Source organism: Chroicocephalus ridibundus, chromosome 4, assembly GCF_963924245.1.
Source record: "Chroicocephalus ridibundus chromosome 4, bChrRid1.1, whole genome shotgun sequence".
NCBI classification, from domain to species: domain Eukaryota; kingdom Metazoa; phylum Chordata; class Aves; order Charadriiformes; family Laridae; genus Chroicocephalus; species Chroicocephalus ridibundus.
Genome location: NC_086287.1, coordinates 72,728,796 through 72,748,901, shown reverse-complemented (window position 1 = coordinate 72,748,901; position 20,106 = coordinate 72,728,796). Strand labels below are relative to the sequence as shown.

General features: G+C 56.9%; 3 protein-coding genes across 5 annotated transcripts in view; 2 read left to right on the top strand and 1 right to left on the bottom strand.

Annotated features, from left to right (window-relative positions):
- The window catches only part of POLR2C (RNA polymerase II subunit C), a 241,815-nt gene that overhangs the window by 145,721 nt on the left and 75,988 nt on the right, over positions 1–20,106 (top strand). The window lies entirely within an intron of this gene.
- Positions 1,223–10,165, bottom strand: HERPUD1 (homocysteine inducible ER protein with ubiquitin like domain 1). 2 transcript variants are annotated; one of them, XM_063333994.1, is made up of 8 exons: positions 9,995–10,165; positions 9,009–9,086; positions 8,852–8,923; positions 7,597–7,718; positions 7,119–7,241; positions 6,182–6,529; positions 4,834–4,939; positions 1,223–4,200 (listed from the first exon to the last, which is right to left on the bottom strand). In XM_063333994.1, exons 1-8 carry the CDS (start codon positions 10,124–10,126, stop codon positions 4,033–4,035), a joined length of 1,149 nt encoding a protein of 382 aa, XP_063190064.1. In that variant the 5' UTR covers positions 10,127–10,165; the 3' UTR covers positions 1,223–4,032. The 2 variants fall into 2 exon arrangements, with proteins under 2 accessions (XP_063190064.1, XP_063190065.1); XM_063333995.1 differs by lacking the exon at positions 8,852–8,923.
- On the top strand, positions 13,551–19,710 carry PARD6A (par-6 family cell polarity regulator alpha). Of its 2 annotated transcripts, none has more exons than XM_063333992.1 (3): positions 13,551–14,170; positions 15,293–15,515; positions 18,236–19,710. In XM_063333992.1, the coding sequence occupies exons 1-3, from the start codon at positions 14,108–14,110 to the stop codon at positions 19,018–19,020; spliced, it is 1,071 nt and encodes a 356-aa protein (XP_063190062.1). In that variant the 5' UTR covers positions 13,551–14,107; the 3' UTR covers positions 19,021–19,710. The 2 variants fall into 2 exon arrangements, with proteins under 2 accessions (XP_063190062.1, XP_063190061.1); XM_063333991.1 differs by having other exon boundaries at positions 13,553–14,170; positions 18,233–19,710.

Genomic DNA, 20,106 nt, shown 5'->3' with positions numbered 1-20,106 from the left:
GGAGACGCTGCAGCGGGGAAGCAGCCCCGCCGAGGCTGGTGTCCATCGCAGTAAACAAAAGCAGAGCAGGACCCAGGAGATGACAGCCACCCCTCTGCCCGGGGCAGCAACTGATACCAGCATGAAGGAAAGGGAAAACCAAGGCATTTTAATACAGGGGCACTTGTCACTGGTGTCCAAGGGTAGATAAGGAGAGGAAGACCAAGAACCCAGAGCCAAGGTACTGGACGTGGTAGATGTGTAGTGCCTTTACAGCCCCCTTAGGGGCCAGCTCCCCCGCCCCGTCACTGCTGCAGAGGCTGCTGTGGCAGGTGACCTGAGCTGAGGGCAATAGAGGACAGGGGACTGCCGGGCGTTGACCTCCAGCGAGAACAGGAAGGCTGGAGACTTTCCGCCTACAATAGCAAAAGCATGTGGAAAGTTGGAGGTGCTGCGAGCATCCCTGCCCTGGAGTAACCAGAGGCCAGGGCAGCAGGGACACAGCAGCCCACCCTCCTCCTCCTCCTCCCAGTGCGAGGTCAGGTTAGCAGGAGGCAGGTCAGACTTAAAAACCTCAAAGAAAGGTTAAATTCGGCTAGCAGGAGGCAGGGCAGGCTTTAAAAGCCAAAGAAATGTTAAATGCCCAAGCTGGTACGTAGTACTTGCAAAGGGGATGCTGGAAGATGTTCGAATAAATATTTGCTGTGTAAGCTTTATCTGAAGGCCATGCACGCACAGACATGCTCACCACCTTGCTGAGCATTGTCCTATAAAGTGGGGTTGTTTTTCCCCCACACCGTCCAGAGCACAAGTACATCATGGTACCATTAATCTTCGTGCTGCCCTGACCCAAAGGTTCAGTGTTACCCTGCAGCTGCTTCCTCAGATAGCGCCTTCCAGGTAGCCCGGCCACGCTCTGCTCCGTCAGCAGGATGGGCTCTAGCACCACCTCGGGGACTCGCACAGCGGGTCAGACACAGGCGGGGGGGATGAGGAGGGCAGAGGCCCAACCCGGCTGCTCCCCTCTCACACTGACCCCGTGCTCAGCAGCGCAGGGCCACACTCAGTCCCACGCAGCCAGAGACTGTGACCACATGGTCCAGGGTTGTGCGGTCAAGCCCCAGCAGCAGGAATCCTGGGTTGAAATGAGACTCGGCTTTGAAGAGAGGTCGTTTCTTAGTTAAAAACGGTGACCGTGCCAGGCTTGGATGTTAGGCAGCAAATAAATTCACAAACTCCAGTAGAGATTTTAACAGACTATCACTTGGGAGGGTAAACCAACCACGAGGGCTTTTGTGAACAACATCTCGCATGGATTCCCATTAAATTCTTCTGAAACCAACCTGATTTCATGGAAAGGTTTGGGTTTGAAGGGACCTTAAAGACCATCTAATGCCATGGGCAGCAACACCTTCCACTAGACCAGGTTTCTCAAAACCACATCCAACATGGCCTTGATCTATTCTGTTCCCTACCAAAACACAAAAGATAAGCTGCCACACACAGGTGGCCCTAGCTCAGCACCGGCTTTCCCCAGCTGAGGTTGCCAAAGGCAGCTGGGTTGAAGGCTGGAAAAGAAACCAGCTGTGTTTCTGCAGCACTGACTCCACACTGCCAAATCAACTGAAAAAAGAAACCAAAAAACCAAAACAGCAGCAAATACAACTTTCAGTGCCAATATAGGAAATTCTGGGGGGTTCCTCTGTAGCACAGGCCAATGAGCAGACACAGACATGGGCCTAGAAGAAACATCTCCCAGCATTTGCCCAACCCTCCTTGGCAGACAGCTGAGCATTGACAGACCTCAAGCCCCTCACCACCATTTTGTGACCCTGGCTGTACACCAGGCCTGGTTTTACCTCCACGATATCATTCCCTTTGACATGGAGACAACTTTCAATACTAGCAGACATTTCGAGAGCTGTTCTCAGGAAGCAGAGGGGCTGGGATGAGGTGGTGAAGGTGCAGTTGGCACTTTCGGTAACAGGGTGGAGGAATAGCCGTGGGATGACCTCCGGCTGGCCTGACGCATCTCCGAGAAGAGACCCTTGGGATGCACAGCTCTGCAAATCCCACAGGCCTCAAACAGCTACAAATGGATCACAGAGCAAAGAGCAGAGGGAGGTTCTAACGCTTCGCTGGGCTAGTGCGCAGCCCTTGGGACATCCCTGGCTGCTGAGACAACCAGCACGTGCACAAGTGAAACGTCTCTCTGGAGAAAAGGGGAAGTCAGCCCCCCCCCCCCCCCAGCTTATCTGCTCACCAGCAACCTCATTCTTATGAGCTTTATGTTCCACGACTTGAGGACAGGAGCACACCCTTGGTGACAAACAGGACTTCAATGACTCCTCAAGTAAGCAGCCTGTTAGAAGTTTCTGCAGCAAGAAGAAAGGTGCTCAAGGCAGCCAGTATTTTTCTCCCTCAGCTTGTTTTCCAGCAAGGACAGAGGTCTGCTTTCAACTGGTGGAAGCTGCCAGAGGATTTCAGGAGACAAAGCAGTAGAGAAGCTGGGTTTATTCTGCTGCCCACTTTGCTACCCTGTGGACCATCACCACCTGCACAAACCCTCCTGCTTCCAGGGCAGCCCTGCAGCACGCCCATGGCTGAGCAGGGAGGTTCACTCCAGCTGTGCTGCATGCACCAAGAGGATTTAAACAGCAGAATCACTCAGGTTGAAGTGTGAGCCAAGACAAACACGGCCTCCTAAACCCACAGCCTTGAGGTCCTCTCTGTTCTCTGCAAATTCAGCACTTGGGCCCTAGCACGGGGTCATGTTATTCCCAGAAAACCTCTGGGACTCCTACATTCTTTCAGCAGCCTTGCCCTGCAAGTTTCAAGGCTTATTTTTCCCCTAATCTCTAACCCAGATTCCCTCAACTAATTTAAGGCTCACACTGTCTCACCCACAGGCTATACCCCCTGCCTTGTCATCACTACTTACAAGTCTGCACACGCTGCCCTTACACTGCCTCGGTTCCTCCCGCTGCTCCCACACCTCTGTCATCCCCACTTGCTCCCAGGCTGTCTCCGGCAAAGCTGAGGCCTCCCCTGGGCAGGGATTGGGAACAGGAGTTAGGGCCCACACCACGCTCCTAGGCTGGCTCGGTCCCTGGTGCTCAGAGCCCCCGGCCAAGCACTGCTGTCCTGCCCGGCTGCGGCACCGGCAGCTGTCTCTGCCTGATTACACACTGTTTGCAATTCACAATATTTGCCCAGCGTCCTCTGCTGTTGTCACAGTGTCCCTCCACCCCAAGGGCAAACAGAGGTACACATTGAACTAAGCCATTACAGAAACATTCCGTAAGGCCCAGGAGCCTCACAACACCCCTCCAGCAACATTAGCTATGCTTCATTAGTCTTCCAGCTAATTTCAAACCACTCTGCCTGCTTGTGGGAGTAGCAAATACCTCAAGACAACACAGCAGATGTTTTGCTGTCTTGTAACCATTTTCGTAACTTCTTTACGGTGAGGGTGACAGAGCACTGGAACAGGCTGCCCAGGGAGGTTGTGGAGAGTCCCCTTCTCTGGAGACTTTCAAGACCCGCCTGGATGCAGTCCTGAGTAATGTGCTCTAGGCAATCCTGCTTTAGCAGGGGAGTTGGACTAGATGATCTCTAGAGGTCCCTTCCGACTCTGAAATATTCCGTGATTCCATGATTTTACTTTTTTTTTTTTGAGATCCTACACTCAGTGTAATTTAAATAGCATTTGAAACATTCCAACAGGAATCACATTGCACAGAAGAAGCAATTTGCTTCTCTAACATTTTTGCACACCTGCTTAGAGCCTGTGCATTTAGAGCACAAAGTTTACAATGGCAAGCCTCTACACAGGTACCTAATAAATGCTACAGAACAAAGTTCTTTGGAACGAGGGCAAGCATCTCAGTCTCTAGGCTGTAATGACTTAAGGCTTCTCGCAGCTTTATTTGCTTGGTCAGTGAAAGTCAGAGGGAGTGCCATCCACTTTCACTCCTGGTTTGGAGTTGGTATCCGATGCGTTCAGGTAGACTAAGTCCCATTGCACTTTCAGACGAGTAGACTGGTGACAAGTCAGTTGCGGGTCACTCCAGGCCCTTCTGGAAGGAGGGATGCAAAGAAAGTCTTAAAAAAAACCCATGCCGTGCTCATAAGTGAGGGGTTGACCTGCTGCAGTTCTTGTAAAACTTGTCCCTCATCAGGAGGTGCCTCGGATTCATCTGCTCTGCCTGCATTTCCCCCCTGCCAAAATAAAGGGTGTTTGGTAAGTAAGATGATTGCAGAAGTGATTTAGAGGAGTCAGGTGTCAAACTGCACGTTGTGTTACCCAAACGTCACTGTCAGAATATAAAAAGCACGCAAGCATCCCCAGACAACCACAAAGTTAAAAAACAAGCTGCACGCTAGTTACCTCCTGCTGTGTGTCCAAGAACACTGTTTAGGACAGACATGAAGCGCCTCATCAGGTAAAGCAGGTATGTATTTACAATTAAGTGACTTCCACTGACACCAGCCAGAAGCATCAGCTGAAATGCAAGCCTCATAGTGCTTATATACTCAAATCCTACCAAGCACTCTAAACACTGCCTTCAGGTACAAAACCTGTTCAGCCTGTGACAGACCATTCTCCACCACTCTCCATCCTAAAGGCTAGAAACAACTAGAAGATGACATCCAGCTCGAGCTAATTTGTAGGACAGAGGAGTTAGCTACAAAGGAGGAAGCAGGCTGGCAATTATTCCTCCACGGAAGACAGCTTCTGATGAAAGTTTATAGAATGAAGTTTTTGCTCCTACATTTAATGGGTAAACTGAAGGCAAAACTTCACAGGGTTTCACGCTCATGGTTTAAAAAAAAAAAAACCCAAGACAGTACCTGTAAGTTATTGTTCTGGTCCTGGTTCACAGCAGCTTGAGGAGGAGCATTGCCTGGAAAGGGCTGAACCGGTCTTCGTCTAAAAGGAAGCCATCCAACATGGTGCCTGGGGAAGCCAACACAGTAGGGTTTTTTTTTAGTATTGGTTAAAAACCACTCCTTCCTGTTACACCACCACAGTTCGGGTAAAATCTGACTGCTCAGAGCTGCAGACAGCAAGCTCAGCACACTAGGGCCCTTTCTGCCCTGACCCTGCAAGTACTTTCAAAGCCTCCTGTCAGCAGCAGACCACGAGGGAGGAGCATGTGCTCACATTCAAAATAAGCAGCACTACATCCAGGTTTCTCTCTACTTAATCAGGGCTCAGCCTGCTGGAGCACGCTGCTACAGGTAGAGGGAGTTGGATCCTGCCCGTTTACCATGTTACATACACCCCGGGTAACTCCTCTGCACTCACCCTAAAAAAGGGCACAAAGAACATACGAAACAGCACTACCTTACCAAACCTAACAGGCCATACAGACCTTCTTAAAAGGTCTATCTCTACAGCACCTGCACCTTGTAACCCACAATAAGCTTGTTCAGAGTTACTCTTTAGAATTATCAATAGTAAAATTTCAGGAGTTTTAATGCAGGAATTAACTTTCACTTTCCAAGTCTGCATAGAGGTTGGAAGAGCTGATCATTTGAGCTGCTCCAGTTTCAACTCCGAGACCCTCCAACTGAAGAATTTCTGATTGAAGAATTTGAGGGGGCAGATCATCCCTCCCAGACAAGACATCCTAAGCACATCAACTGAAGGCCCATTATCTTTATCATGCTTCATGAGATTTATCCAGAGTTTCCCCCCCACCCCACCCCCAAAGAGGCTCAAAGGCAATTCGGGACACTGCATTCAGTTTAGCTTGGTCCCCTCTCCAGAGAGGCAACACACAGTTGAAAAATCTGTGGGGGTACGCAACTTGGGTAGTGGGTGTGAGACCCTCTTCCCAGGCTTCAAACACTTGCTCCCCTTCAAGCAACTGTCCTTTACTGTATTGAACCCGCTGCTGAGGCTTTACCCTGAGAGCTACTTAAGTTTCAAGTAGTTTGCTAAGAAGAAAGCCAGCCACACCAGAAGCACAAGTACAAAAGCCACTATCACCCATTCTTCATTTAATCCAGGCATAGGCTACGCTTACATTTTTGCTAAACACCGAGTTATACCAGGACAGAGGAGTGGTTCACCCTTTCCAGGTACCACAGTCATAGGAAGCCCGACTGCCAGAAAGCTGACCGCAGTGCAGAGCCCAGTGCTTCAGTGAAACATTTCTGAATACTGCAGTAAATATTAATACCATACACTTACAGATACATCAGCACAGTGCCACCCATAACCAGGAGGAATCTGCTGACACTGGAGTAGAAATAGACAATGTTGACAAAAACATAGAAGAGTGTTGCTGAGTAGAGCCAATCCAACCAATCTCGATTGCCGCCTTCCTCCTCTTCCTCCATCAGGGCACCCCCTTGGGCATTCATCCGCAAGTTCTGGTTGGCCGCTGCATTAACCTGGGCAGCGGCATTCTGGTTTCCAGGCTGATTTTGTGCAGGAAACGGGTCTGGGAGAGGAGCCGGGGGCGTCACTGGGGCCACGGGTATCTCCTGAGAACGCCGTGCATGGGAGGGGTCAGCAGGTGCAGCAGTAGAAGCCAAGCTGAAACCAGAGAACACCAAGTACAGGATAAGGCTTAGTCAAATCTTTTCATACTTCACACAGGCACCGAAAATTTGTCCATCTTTAAGTATAGAGGCAGATCACATGCAAGCAGAGAGCATCAAGTTTAGAGGCTACAGAAGGCTCAACAACAAGTTTTAGTTCCAACAATGAAATAGTTGTATAATGACTTCAGCAAATCAAACCAGACACCTTCTACTCTTTCAACACCCTTTCTACTCTACCTTTCAAGACCCTGCAAATAAATTCTTTAGAGCAATCTAAAGGTAGTACTTTAAGCAGCTAGAAAAATGGTGAAGAACTAAGGCTCAGCAGCAGGATTACATTTTCTCTACAGACACCTGCCCTCCCACTCCCTCAAGGGAGTCAGATCTGCAATTTGTAAGATTCAAAACCACTGGCCTAAACAGTAAACCAAAAGCACCACATGACAGTTAGAGGCACATTCCCACACTACTCAGCGTAAGTTATGATGAAAGAGTCTTCCACCACCATCAAGAGAGGAAGAAGCTACTTCCTTGTATTACAGTTTCTACTTTCTACTGGTAGCTTTGCACGGGAGACTTACTATTGCATGTAATATTGTCTTGCATAAATCTGCTGAAGCCAGGACATCTGAAGCATGCTGTAGGTTGTATATGCAGAGAAGCCAGAAGCCACATTTTGGAAGGGATGCCGAACCGTTTCCAGCCTTGGTCAAAAAATTGAACACATTCATTAGCAAATACTGGACAAACTGCAAGAATCATTTATTACAGTACAATGTCAATAGATTCTGCCATTTTGTGCATCCAAATGGAAAATTAATTCTTCCTTCTCTAATATTAAAGGCATCTCTTTGCCCACATGAATAAAGGGAAGATTTTCAACTAACAGAACAGTGCATTTTCCTTCAGCTTCTTCCATGTCCACTAAAGCTTTTATGTATAACCTCATCATCTTTGGCCCGCGTTCTATGGACTTAATGGGTGTGGCATAAGGAGCTGGCATCCAACACAAAGCCACCATTTTAAAAGTCTCAGTACGTACATAAAAGTTCTAATTACCTGTTACTGCCTTCTGCTGACGACTGGCCACCAGAAGAGCATCTCCGTCTTTCACCATTTGAGGAAGATACAAATGGTTCTTGACTGGCTTCTGACAATAACTTGTGTTGATCGGCTTTAACCTAGGGACAGCGATGCAGTTAACCAGGTTTATTCAGGACACTATGCAAGCTTTATGCAAAGAGGTTACACTACACTGAACAGGCTCTAATTTTACAACTGCTACATGGTTCATACTTTGTCCTGCACAGTACCTCTAGGTGCTGCCACAGAGCTGATGCTGCTCTTGGGCACCATGCCACAAGAACCTCCATCAGTATTTTAAAGCTCCTTAAAAAGTGACTGGCATGTAAAACTGACTTGATGCCACTCTTCACTTTCAACAGATCTACACCTTTATTAATTTTTATGCATGCAGCCAGGTCCCATGTAGCTATAAAAATGTAACTGGAAGACACAGAGGGAATTGCACTCAAGACAGTTTGACTTTTTAGCTATGGAAAGTCTGTACTCACATACACAAGCTGCTGTACACAGAATTCAAGAGCTGTGCTAGGGCAATACATCAGTATAATATCCAGACCAAAGCTGGCTCACATTTAACAACCACCAGACATGGGCAGGATAAGCTCAAATTGCCCATAATGGGCAATATAAACATACCTCCAGACACATCCGCACATCCACTTGAAAGTAAAAAATGGTTTTGGCCATTTGCACTTAAGACCAGTAAGTACTCGGTCCAAGCGCTAAGGCTCATCTTTGGTTTCCACCCTACAGGCTGAGTCATTAATGAGCAGTTAATATGTCTCCAGCTAAGAGCCTTCTTCCTTCCCACACCCCATACACAGATCAGAACCTGCGTCCACTCTAACTACAGTGTCTTCTGCTCACAAGCACAGTCTCTGTCCAAAAAAGCCTGGGAGATGACAGGTCATATTCTATTTAATAAAACTAAATTTACGAGAAAGCATTTCTCCTCTGAGCAGTATGTTACAACTGGATTATGGTTTTGACATTTCTTAACAGATGCCATGAGAATCTTTACAGATGAACCGTAGAGCCGTTTTTTTTACTCGGCTTTATCCGAACACATTCTCACATTCCTAACCAAGTTATCACAAAGTAATACTGCCATTGCACTAGTAGAAAAAAAACCTGTGGCATCAGTGAACTTTAAAAATGGGAAGTATCGAATGGCTATTTTAGTCACAATCCCAAGATTCAGAGCAGCACGTTAACTTAGTCTAAGTACCTCTGCATTAGTTTCTTGCACATTTGCAGTCTTGAAGTTGTATACCAAATGAAGAGCATGCAACTCCCCATGCTAAAATGAAACGAAAGACATGTTAAAAAAAGTATCACTTTTCCTGATGTATTTCAGCGCAGTATAAAAGATTTGTTTTATATACCTCTGGCAGCAACTCTCTCAGATAATGATGATCAAGCAGCAGCTTCCCAGAATAAATCAGCTTTTGGTCCTCTTCAGGCTTTGAAGAGAAAAAACAAAGAACTGGGTGACTTGCCCTGCCAAGCACATGCGAGCGCAGAGTGACACAGCTTGCAGCCAGATGGTCAGAGACGCACAGCTGGAAGCACCCCACAAGTTAAGGTGCACAGGGAATTGTGCACATCTAAATTCTGCTGATGAGATTAGAATAACTGAACAGTGAAGCGCAAGACCACCGAGGTGTCAATCAGCAGGAGGATATAAAGCACCCCTTTGGCAGAGAACTTTGTTACATGCTGGGTCTTTTGCAGTCCGGACAAAAACATCTCTGGTTCTGGAGCACCCTCTGATCTGGCCAGCGCTGGAGGCGGCCTCAAACGCGTTACACCCCACCGGAGGATCCCAGCAGCTCTGCCACAGCCTCCCGACCCCCGCACAGCCCCCGCCGGGCTCCGGGGGCCGAAGGCAGCCACGCACGTCCTGCTGGAGCACCGCGGCCACCGAGCCCCCGCGGTGCCACCTCACGGGACCCGCGGCTCCAAAGGGAGACGAACTTCTGCACTTCCACCAGCAAACACCTCTACAGACCCAGTCACCTCGCCGTGCCCCCTGCGGGGTAAAGAGGTTCCAAAAACACCCCCCACGACGTGCCTCAGCCCACTCGCCAACCCCGCGGCGCGCTGGCCCACCCGCACCCCCAGGCACGACGCCGCCCCGTCCGTGGAGGGCCGTTAATGTTTAACGGCGGCCGAAGGAGAAGCCCGGCCAAGCCCTGAGCCGGGCCCACTGCCCGCCGGGCAGCTGATGCAACGGGGTGCGGGGGGGAGAAAGGAGGGGGTAGGGAGGCGGCGGCTACACCAACCCAGGGAAGGCTGCGCCGCTCCCCCCTCAGCGCCCCGGCGGCGGGAAGGGGCCGGGCGGCGGGCGCTGAGGGTGCCGCGCACTTACCGGTGCCCCAGGGACGAGGCGGCGCAGCTCGGCCTTGAGGCGGCGCACGGTCCATGCGGGGCCGGCGCAGAGGCGGAGATCGGGGTGCCGTTGCGTGGGGCTGCGGACGAGCAGCGACAGCGGCTCCTCCATGGCAGGCGGACGGCGAGGACAGCGGCGCCCCCCTCTGCCCCACCCACCTTTTTATAGACGCGCGCCGCGCCCCGCCCTGCCGCAGGGCCGCGGTGGCTGCAGCCGATTGGCCGCGGTGGGAGCGGGGGGCGGGAGATGCTACGTGTGCCAATGGGACGCAGCCCCGCGTGCGGCGCCGTGGGAGGGCGGTGGCGGCAGGCTGAGGGGCTGATTGGGCGGCGCCGCTGAGGGGGCGGGGCTCCAACGCCCGGCGCAGCGTCACCATGGCGACCGTGATCACCCCCACACACCGGGCCGAGGCCGTGAGGGCCGGGCGGCCATTGCAGGGCGGCGGGGCCGGTCCCGCTGTCTCCCCGGCGCCAGGCCCTGCTCTCCCTCCAGCCCGCCCGGGGCCAGCCAGGCCTGTTCCGCCCGCGGGCCCCGCAGGCAGGGGAGCGGCCTCATCGGGCCGCCACGGCCTCCCGGCACCCCCGGGCTGCACTGGGCCTGAGGTAACCGAGGAGGCCCGTCCGGCAGGCCGCAGCACCGGCAGCCCCACCGGTCCCGGCACCGAGCAGGGAGAGGGGACGCGGAACTGGGCTCCTTCAGACACCTAGCCCACCGCCCACCAGCCCACTCCGGCCCACTTCGGCCTGCTCTGGCCTGACTGCCATGCCGCGGCGGGGCTGGGCGCTGTGGTCCCTCGGGCGAAAGCCCCAGCACGCATCAGCTTCCGCAGCAACAGCAGCTTTAGGGATCCCTGGCTTTGCTCCTCCGTCTCCTCTTGGCCCGCAGGAGCAGCGCAGCTCTCTGTGGGACCCGCGCACCCACAGCCTTGTCCCAGTGAGACATCATCGGCCTTTTTTCGGCATATGGTCATTGTAGCAGATCTGCGTAGCTACCTCAGTGGGACTGTTTCTGACTTTTGGGGACAGGACGCAGCACGCTTCTGCCGTGGGGTCAAAAGGAGTGCCCTGTGTGGGGAAAAGTGGTAATTCAAGAAGTCATCACTGACCAAAAAGAAAAGCCCCTAAAAATGTAAAACGGCAGCTTCTGAGTCCTCTTCCCCATACCCATCTTCCTTTGAAACGCGATCTGGCAGGGGGAAACCAGTGGCAATGATCCTGATGCACCAGGAGGGGGTTTTAGCGTACTTTAAAACAATATCATAGGAAAGTGAGAAGTCAGTGCTATCTGTCAGCACCATGTATTCACTCTGTGCGTTTCATTAGCTGCTCAGTATTCCTTGGCAGCCGGACCTGTTGCCCAAAGGCACAGATGAGTTTGCAGCCAGTAACAGATTTTGCAACCAGAAAAGACACTCCGCCTCGGGGATGCATCGCCTTTCCAGTTCCTGGGGAAGAGCTGTGCCACGGGGTATCGCTGCCTTGGGAGCCAACAAAATAAAATCACAAAGTAATGAACCGAGCCTATGTCTGGTCCAACGGACCCTCTGTGGCTGCCAGGACATATCCTTAGGAGGCTGGAGAACGCCGGGAGCCCATTCCTGTATCACATCCCTCTCCACACCAAGCACAGCGGCAGCAGGAATTGCTTCAGAGCCGAGGTGGTGCTCCCCGCCCGCCCTGCCCTCGGCTGCCTCCCAACAGGCTCGGCGCTCAGGTGGCCTTTCCCTCCCCAGCCTCAGCTCTCTGTCCGCACCGAGCCAAGGAGACGTTGTCTGCCACGCTCACTCTGCTGCAGGGACCCTGATCCCTGTCCCCCAGTTCCTGATGGCAGTGGAGGAGGGAAAGACAAACACCGTGTCCAAGGCCACCCATTGCCAATGTCCCCTGTTAAGGTCAAGGTGACTTTGTTTGCGGCTCTCTTGGTGGCAGCCTTTGCTTGGAGTGCCCAGAGGGCTCCCGTGGGTGGCAGGGACAGAGCAAAGCTGTGGAGATGTCTGTATCAAATGAAGTTCTCGGGCTCTGTGTGTGCGTTTTGCTGGTACTCCCTGTGCTGCTGCTGGCCTGTGGAGCTGCAGCCATGGTGCTGATCCTGTCTCAAACTCCTGCGTCCCTCCCCCCTGTCATGGAAAGGGGAGGCAGACCTCACCCGAGCTGCCCATCTCCTGCCCCAGCCATTCCTGGGAAAACCGCCCACTCACAGGAGTGTGCTGGACAACCTCCTCTGGACCCAGCGCTGGCCAGGCTTTGAGCAGGGGCTGGAGAACGACCTCCCCTGGTGCCCACCAACCCCAGTGCTCTTGTGATGCCAAACCCTCTGAGTCAGGGGGTGCTCAGCCCCCCGGAGGGCCAGGCCCTCACTGCCCTCCCCCAGAGCAGCCAAGAACTGCTGGATCTGAAGTCGGTGGACACGTCTGGACATTTGGTAGCACGTGCTCCAGTCCCCAAGGCTGATTCAGAGCTCCTGGAACTAAGGCAAAACAAATACCTGCCCCGATACTGTTTGATTAGCTTAGCTCTCGCTCTGTAGCTGCCAATCTGGGGACACAGCGCAAAACAGAAGGCATCACCAGCATGTCACCCCCACCGTCCTGCTGAACAATTAACTCTGATTGACCAAAATTGGAGATGAAGGGTTGCAAGCTTCTTTTGTCACCTGCGCAAACATTAACCCTGGTGTAAATCAGGATTATCTCTCTGACCTCAACACAATTACTCTGTTTAAAAAAAAAAAAAAAAAGCACCTGGGAGGGGGGTAAATTGCTGACGAGTTTACAGCTCAGTGTACGGTCAGGCTCGTTTTCACCGCATGGCAATCTCTCAGCGCAGCAGGAGCAGCCGGTGGAGAACTTGCCGGTAGGCGAGGAGGTGTCCCGCGGCCTTGCAGCCCAGCGTGCTGCTTTTGCTCACCTGGCTGCAGTGACGCGGGGCAAGGGGCTGCCAGGACCCACAGTCCAGCTGACGTGGGCCTGGTGCTGCTGTGATGCCGGGGTCTGATGCAATTTCATGCCGTTCAAAGGTTGCTCTGCAGGCTGGCATAGGGCAAGGATCAGTGGACAGCGTGATCCAGGCGAGCCGGGCTGATTCTTGGGATTTGGTTCGATGCGTTTCTTCCGTTAGCATCCGGCTTTAAAAAGTGTTTCACGGAGCAGTTGGCGTGGTTCCTTCGGCTGGCGCGGCAGCCACCTTGGTGCTGCTGAGTGAGACGTTGGTCTTCTTCAGGCTCTGGGACTGGTGACCCCGGAGCAGGCAGGGAGCTGGCAGCGCTGGGGAGCTCTGCAGGGATGGGGCCACTTCTCTGCACCTGAACAGAGCCAGTTGTGCCAGAGACGCGTCCCCAAGGTGTCACTCACGGCAGGAGGGGTGCTCCTGGCTCGGGCACAGCGACGCCAGCACTTTGCTAGTGACCTCCAGCAGTTCCCCGCCTTCCGCTCACTCGTCCCACTGCCCGGTAAAGCGACGCGTCCCCGAACCCACCGACCCTCCCAGGCTCCATAACGGAGCTTCCCTGCCAGACGGGGCGAGGGAAAAGCCGGCGGGAAAGTGTAACCAAGGGGGGACACTTTCGGGGACAAGTGGCAGGGCCGCATGTCTCAAGCCAGGCTGAAACGTCCCCTGCTGCCCCGGTGACCCGCCAGCCCTCTGCCGAAGGGACACCCACCGAGCAGGGGGCAGCGGCCGAGCAAGGGGCAAAGGGGCAGCGGGAGGGGCAGGACCCCCCGGGCCACGCTGGGAAACCCCCGGGGGGAGCGGAGGCTCCTGCCGGTGACACTCGTGGGGTCGGTGGCCCCGCGTGAGAGTCCGGCGTCCCCGGGTTGGGCCTAATTGTGCCGCTAACGGGGCTCCCGACGGCGGCGGGACGCCCGGGGTTACCGGGGGGCGGGGGTCCTGCCCGCTCGGCCCCGCCCCCGTTGCCACGGCGACGTTGTCAGCAATCCTCCGGCCACGCCCCCCGCCCCGCCTGGGCCAATGGCGCGGCGGCGCCCGGCCTGCTGCCCGGTGACGTCATGGCCGGTGAAAATCCCCCGTGGCCGCGGGAGCGGCGCTGGCGGCGGCGCGGCCCCGTGGCCCGGCGCGGCCCGGCCCGGCCCGCAGCATGGCCAAGCATCACCGCACGCCGCCGCGCTCCGCCGAGCCTGTCATCGAGGTGAAGAGCAAGGTAAGCGCCCGCCGGGTCGGGGCCGGTACCGGTACCGCCGGGTCACGGCCGGCAGCACACGTGGGGCGGCACCGCGCACCGGGGGAGCCCGGCCGGGCGGGCGCTCCGCTCCTCTGCGCTGCGGCGGCGCTTCCCGGGGCCTCCCCGAGCCCGGCCGCGGCATCCCGACATCCCGGGGTCCGCCGGGCCCGCCCGGCGCCGCCGGCACCGGCCGTGGGAGCGCAGCCGGGGAGCGCTCGGCGGATGCGCGCCCTCGCCGGAGCGCGGTGCCGGTATGCGGGACGGGTGTGCGGTCACGCCGGGAGCGCACCTCGCCCAGATGTGCACACTCGCCGGGGGCACGCACATCCCCACCTACGCTGTCCCCCAGATGTGCACCCCCAGCAAGGGATGAACGCCCTGCCGTGCGCCCAGATGTGCGCGCTCGCAGGGCTGTGCGCTCGCCCAGCTGTGGTCCCCACGTGAATGCTCGCCCAGCTGTGTGCCCTCACCCAGATGTATGGCCTCATCCATCTGTGTCCACCCTGTGCTCATCCAGATGTGCGCACTCCCTTGCTGCGCCCTTGCCCAGCTGTGCCCTTGCCTGCCCGGGACCCCTGTTGGGGTGCGTGGTGTCCTCTTTCCCGGGGCTCACTGGCCACCACCTGCCCCAGGATCAGCGCGAGCCCCCTCGGGCAGCACGATCCTCGCAGCATTCCTCAGCCTGTTCTTAATTGGCTTCCCCTTTGTCGTGACTGAAGGACGCAATAATTAGCGCTGTTGCTCACCGGGTGCTACCGCAGCACCTGTGTCGAAGGGAAGGGCCTCCTGGCAGCTCAGTGCCCACCGTGGCTGGCAGTACTGACAGAGGGTCCTTCCTCTGCCATATGGGCACCTCTCTGCCTCGTTGCTTCATTTTTTGGGCAGGAAAACCTTTCCACTCCTTTTATTTTGCTTTCAAGATGGGCTCTGGCCGACAGGCACTGCTGCCTTGGTGCTGCTGGGGCTCTGGATCCAGTGGTGCCGGGCTCTGCCTGCCCCGGGGCAGCTCTGCGCAGTGCCTTGCCCGCATCGGTCCTGCCAGCCGGAGCCAGCCCTGCCCAGCCTCACCCTCTTCCTCCTCTTCCTCCTCCTCCTCCGCAGTTCGACGCCGAATTTCGCCGCTTTGCCATGAAGCGCTCCAGCGCGGGCAGCTTCCAGGATTTCTACCGCCTGCTGCAGACGGTGCACCAGATCCCGCGGGTGGACGTGCTCCTGGGCTACACAGATGTCCATGGTGACCTCCTGCCCATCAACAATGACGACAACTACCACAAAGCCGTGTCCTCCGCCAACCCCCTCCTCAGGGTCATCATCCAGAAGAAGGGTAAGTGGGAGCTGGAGAGGGGCACTGGATCCAAAGAAACGCCCCGTATCTGTCCTCCCCATCAAGGGAGATAAGCCATGTCCTGTGGTACCACTGATTCCATGTTCGGGCTGTGTCAGCGGTGGTGGCGGCTGGTCACGTACCCTCCAGCCACCATGATGGTGGACGGATCTGGAGGTGGCAGCACTGGGAGGCTCCTGGAGCCCCACTGGGGCCGTGGCACCCACATGGGCTCTCCCCGGCAGCCCTTCCCCGTGGCAAAGGCACCCACGCCAGCCCAGCCCCACGTGCCCCAGCGAGCAAAGGCAAATCCTTCAATTCACCCCTTTGAAGTTGCGTTTTCCAGCAGGGCTTGCGTGGGCTCCCGGAAAACAGTGTTATTCCCGTGAGCACCATGCGGGGAGGCCCCGTTGGCTCCCTGCCCCGAGGTGCCAGCAGCCATCATTTTGGTAGAGCTCTTGGGGTGCCACCAAGTTTTTGGTGGTGGGAGGAGGCTCTTCTCCTCCTGGCAGCCCGGGGCTTGCCCTGACCACAGCAGCACATTCCCGGAGAGCAGCTTCCTCATGCAGGAACGCGAAATCACTGTGATAGCAGCGTCCCAGTGAGGATGAAACCTCCCAGTGACGAACACCCCGCATACGTCTCCTCTTCACTGGGCGAATGGAGACAAGCCCATCTCCTTCCACTCAATTTAGTAGCACCGAGGCGTTCTCTTTGGTAGCACCAACAAGCAGCAGTGCTCACAGCTGGAGCCTGATCTAAAAGCCCCAGTTGTCCCAACATCACGCCCAGAGCAACCCTGTGTTTCCAGCTCGTGTTAGTGGTACAAAGTCCCTGGGCGAGGGGTGATGCCGGTGGCCGGCTCTGGCCACTGTGCTGCTTTTCCCGGGCTCTTGCATCGGGGTGATGGAGGGTGCCCTGGACACGTGTTTCCTCTGGGGCCACGCGGCATTGGGGCCGGCAGTGGTGATCCAGGCTGCTGGCAGGAGGGAGCTGGAGCCTGTGGTGCGCTCTGGGGCTGCCGCTGCCGGTACCGAACCGTCCCGTTCCTGGGCCAACGGTTTGACCCCGGCTGCGGCTCAGGAAGCTTGTACCACGCCGAGCTGACACAAGGCAGAGAGCGAGCAGCCATGGCCCTGGAACTGTGGGCAGTGTGATAGGGAGGGTGAAGGGGCAGCGCTGGCAAGTACCCGCACCCAGCCGTGCCAACAGCAGAGGGGCTGTGGGGCTGGCAGCACCACAGGAGGTGTGTGGAGAGGCCAGGAGCGAGCCCCGGGTGAGTCACAGCTGATTTAAAATGGATCCAGGTCATCCCGGGGCTGGGCTGTCGTCGAACCAGTCCGGGTTGGTGAGGAATGTGGCTGCAGAAGCCGCTCTCACACGCCGGGCGCAGGAAGCTGTGCACACGTAGGGGTGCACCCCTCGGTGGGCTCCGCGCAGCCCGTCCTGCTGCAGGGGGTCAAAAAGCAAAGGCCGCAGCCCAGTTCCTCTCTGTGCTGTCACCCCATCGGGTGAAGCTGTCCCCGTGGGGCAGCCTAGCCGGGAATGGTGGTGCTGGCCCTTCTTAGCTGGGCTTGGCTCATGGGAAGGGCGGAGGAAAGCCTGGCACATCCCTGGGCTTGGCCAGTGGGCTTGTCCATGGGGTGCTGGACCTGCCTGGCCCAGTCACTCCGTGCCCCTTGGAGAGGAGCTGTGCGCTGAAATAGCTGTGGGAAAGCCTCCGCCGCCCTTCCCCAAGCTAAAAATATGTCAGGCTGTGTGTGCAGGGAGATATTTATAACCCAGGAGCCCTGGCAGGCTGGCTTGGCAAGGGAGAAACCCCACGTCCCCTGGGCTTGGGGGCATCCCCAGCACCCCCTATAGCTGGAGCAGGGTCCCGGTGCTGGTGGGGGGCACTGTGGGGAGCGTGTCAGCAATGCAGCACCCAGATCTGGACTTTCCCATGGACAGGGATGGGGAAAAAACAGAGAGGGCCCAGGGGAGGCTCCCCAGCACCTGGTAGATGCAGCCAAGGAGCAGACGTGGCAGAGCCGGGCCCCACGGAGCCGTGCTAGGTCAAGGAGGATGGGGTCAAAACCTGTGTGGTGGTGCCAGGTGGTGCAATAAGAGCCAGTGGCACAAATCACATTTTGGGATGTTCAGGAGCCCTGGGGATGCTGCAGCCCTGGGATGGGTCTCCAGGAGGAGGGGAGTCTCCATCCTTGGGGATGGCGGGGCTCTGCAGGACACAGCTGCGGCCATCCCCACGCTGTGACAGCAATGGCCCTGCTCCAGTGGGGACAAGGGACTCTGGTGCTGTCTCAGGGTCCGGACTCGCCCTGGGGAGCTGGCTGCCACTGCAGCACCCCCTCATGCCAGGGGGTGTGGGGGTCTCCCCAAACTCAAACTGGGGCATGGCCGTGGCTCCCAGGCCATCAGGGCTGGCAGCTCTAGTGTTAAACCACAGAGTTTGGCTTAAAGTGTGATTAAGGCTGAATCACCGCCTCGATCCCACTAATCCTGGCCTCGTGTACGCTGGGTAATCCCAGGAGATGGGCCCGGCGGAGACAGGCTGCAGGAGGAAAAGCTGGGGTGATGCTCCGGGGAGGAAAAGCCGGTGAGACCCATGAGCAGGGCACTTCTCCGGCCAGCTCCGCTTGCACCTGGAGCCAAGGGCACGCGGCTGCGTCCCAGGGCGTCTGCGGTTCCTGACCCGTGTCCTCCCTTGCTCCCTACAGCAGAGTCTGATGCCAGCGTCTTCGCCTCGAACTCCTTGCAGCGGAAGAAGAAGGGGCTGCTGCGCCCCGCGCACTACCGGGCCAAGCCTCACCTCCTCATCGGCATGCCCCAGGACTTCCGCCAGATCTCCTCCATCATCGACGTGGACATCCTGCCCGAGACCCACCGCCGTGTGCGGCTCCACAAGCACGGCTCCGACAAGCCGCTGGGTTTCTACATTCGCGACGGTGTTAGCGTGCGTGTGGCCCCGCAGGGCGTCGAGAAGGTGCCCGGCATCTTCATCTCTCGCCTGGTGAAGGGTGGCTTGGCTGAGAGCACGGGGCTGCTGGCGGTGAGCGATGAAATCCTGGAGGTCAACGGCATCGACGTGGCTGGCAAGTCCCTGGACCAGGTGACAGACATGATGGTGGCCAACAGCCACAACCTCATCATCACCGTCAAGCCAGCCAACCAGCGCAACAACGTCATCCGCAGCAGCAAGGCCTCGGGCAGCTCGGGCATGTCCACGGACAGCACCCCCAGCCAGCAGACCCCCAGCCCGGCCTCGCAGTACCTGAGCAACTACAGCACGGCCGAGAGCGACGAGGAGGGTGACCTGGTCATCGAGAGCGACAGCGCGCCCCACTACATCCCCGGGGGCTGCCCCAACGGGGGCCCCGCGGACGGACCCCTCCAGCGGAGCCTGTCCCCGCACAGCTCGCGGGGCTCCCTGCAGTCCCTCGGCAGCCATGATGGCAGTCCCGGCCGGGGCAGCGGGCGGGAGGACGGCACCCTCCTCACCCTATAGCTGTGGGGTCCTGAGGGCACTGGGGCGCTGTCAGGGCCGATGGGCAGGGGGCGAGCGGGGCTGCCCGCTGCCCTCTCCCACCACCCGCATCCCTGGGAGCCCCACTGTGACACCTGCTCCCTCCGGGCACTGCCCCTCCGCGGCCCCTCGCCTCCCACTCCCCTCCCTCCAAACAAGTGGGATTTTTTAATTGTTTTATTGAAATATGCATCATCAATTAATATATTGCAACGGACAGTAAAACCTTTTCTAGAAAGCACCAGCCCTTGTCCCTTGTTCGTGTCACTGTGGGGGCTGGACCCCAACAGCCGTGGGTCACAGCTCCCCCAGGACCACAAGCAGACCCAGCGCCACGGGAGGGGACGGGCATGTCCCCTACCAGCCCCATCGCCCTATTCCACGTGCCATGGCCTGTCCTGTCATGGGTCAGCACGAGCCCCATGACCAGCTCTGCAAGTCCCCTGGGAGAAGGGGCAAAATCGGCCCCATGGTACCACCTGGGTGGGGACTTCGTCCCTGCAGGCGCAAGGCAGAGCCTGGGAGCGGCACCCGCCCACGGCACACGGCGTGGCTGTACTGCTGAAGCCCATCGCGGGGAGGAACAGGGGGTCTGGGGGGGGATGCTGCAGCATGTCCCTCTCCCTGCACATCCCTGTTCCACAGCAACATCCAGGCTGTTTTGGGCAGCGAGCCTGGCATGGCGGCCCAACGCAATGGGCCTCCCGGTTCCCATCTTCTCCCCACTGCGGTGCCCTCCCTGTGCAGGGGACACCCTGGTGACATCTGCAGGGAGCTGGGTGGCCCCTGGGCTGTCACTCAGCCTCAGTAACCACTACTGGGGGTGGCGTGGCTCCATCCTCCTCCTCCAGCCCTGAGCTCAGGGGGAGCCGTACCCAACCCTCCTGCTCACCTGGGGCTCCCAGCACCCTCGGTCCCTCTCCCAGCACCAAAGTGCCAGGCTAATGGTGGCTTTGGCCTTTGCTTTGCAGCTGGCCCCAGCTCAGCACCTTCCTGCCAGCAGGGACGGAGCATCACCCTAGCAGGCAGGTGCTGCTGGGCCCTGTTGGACCCAGACCTTTTCCTCCT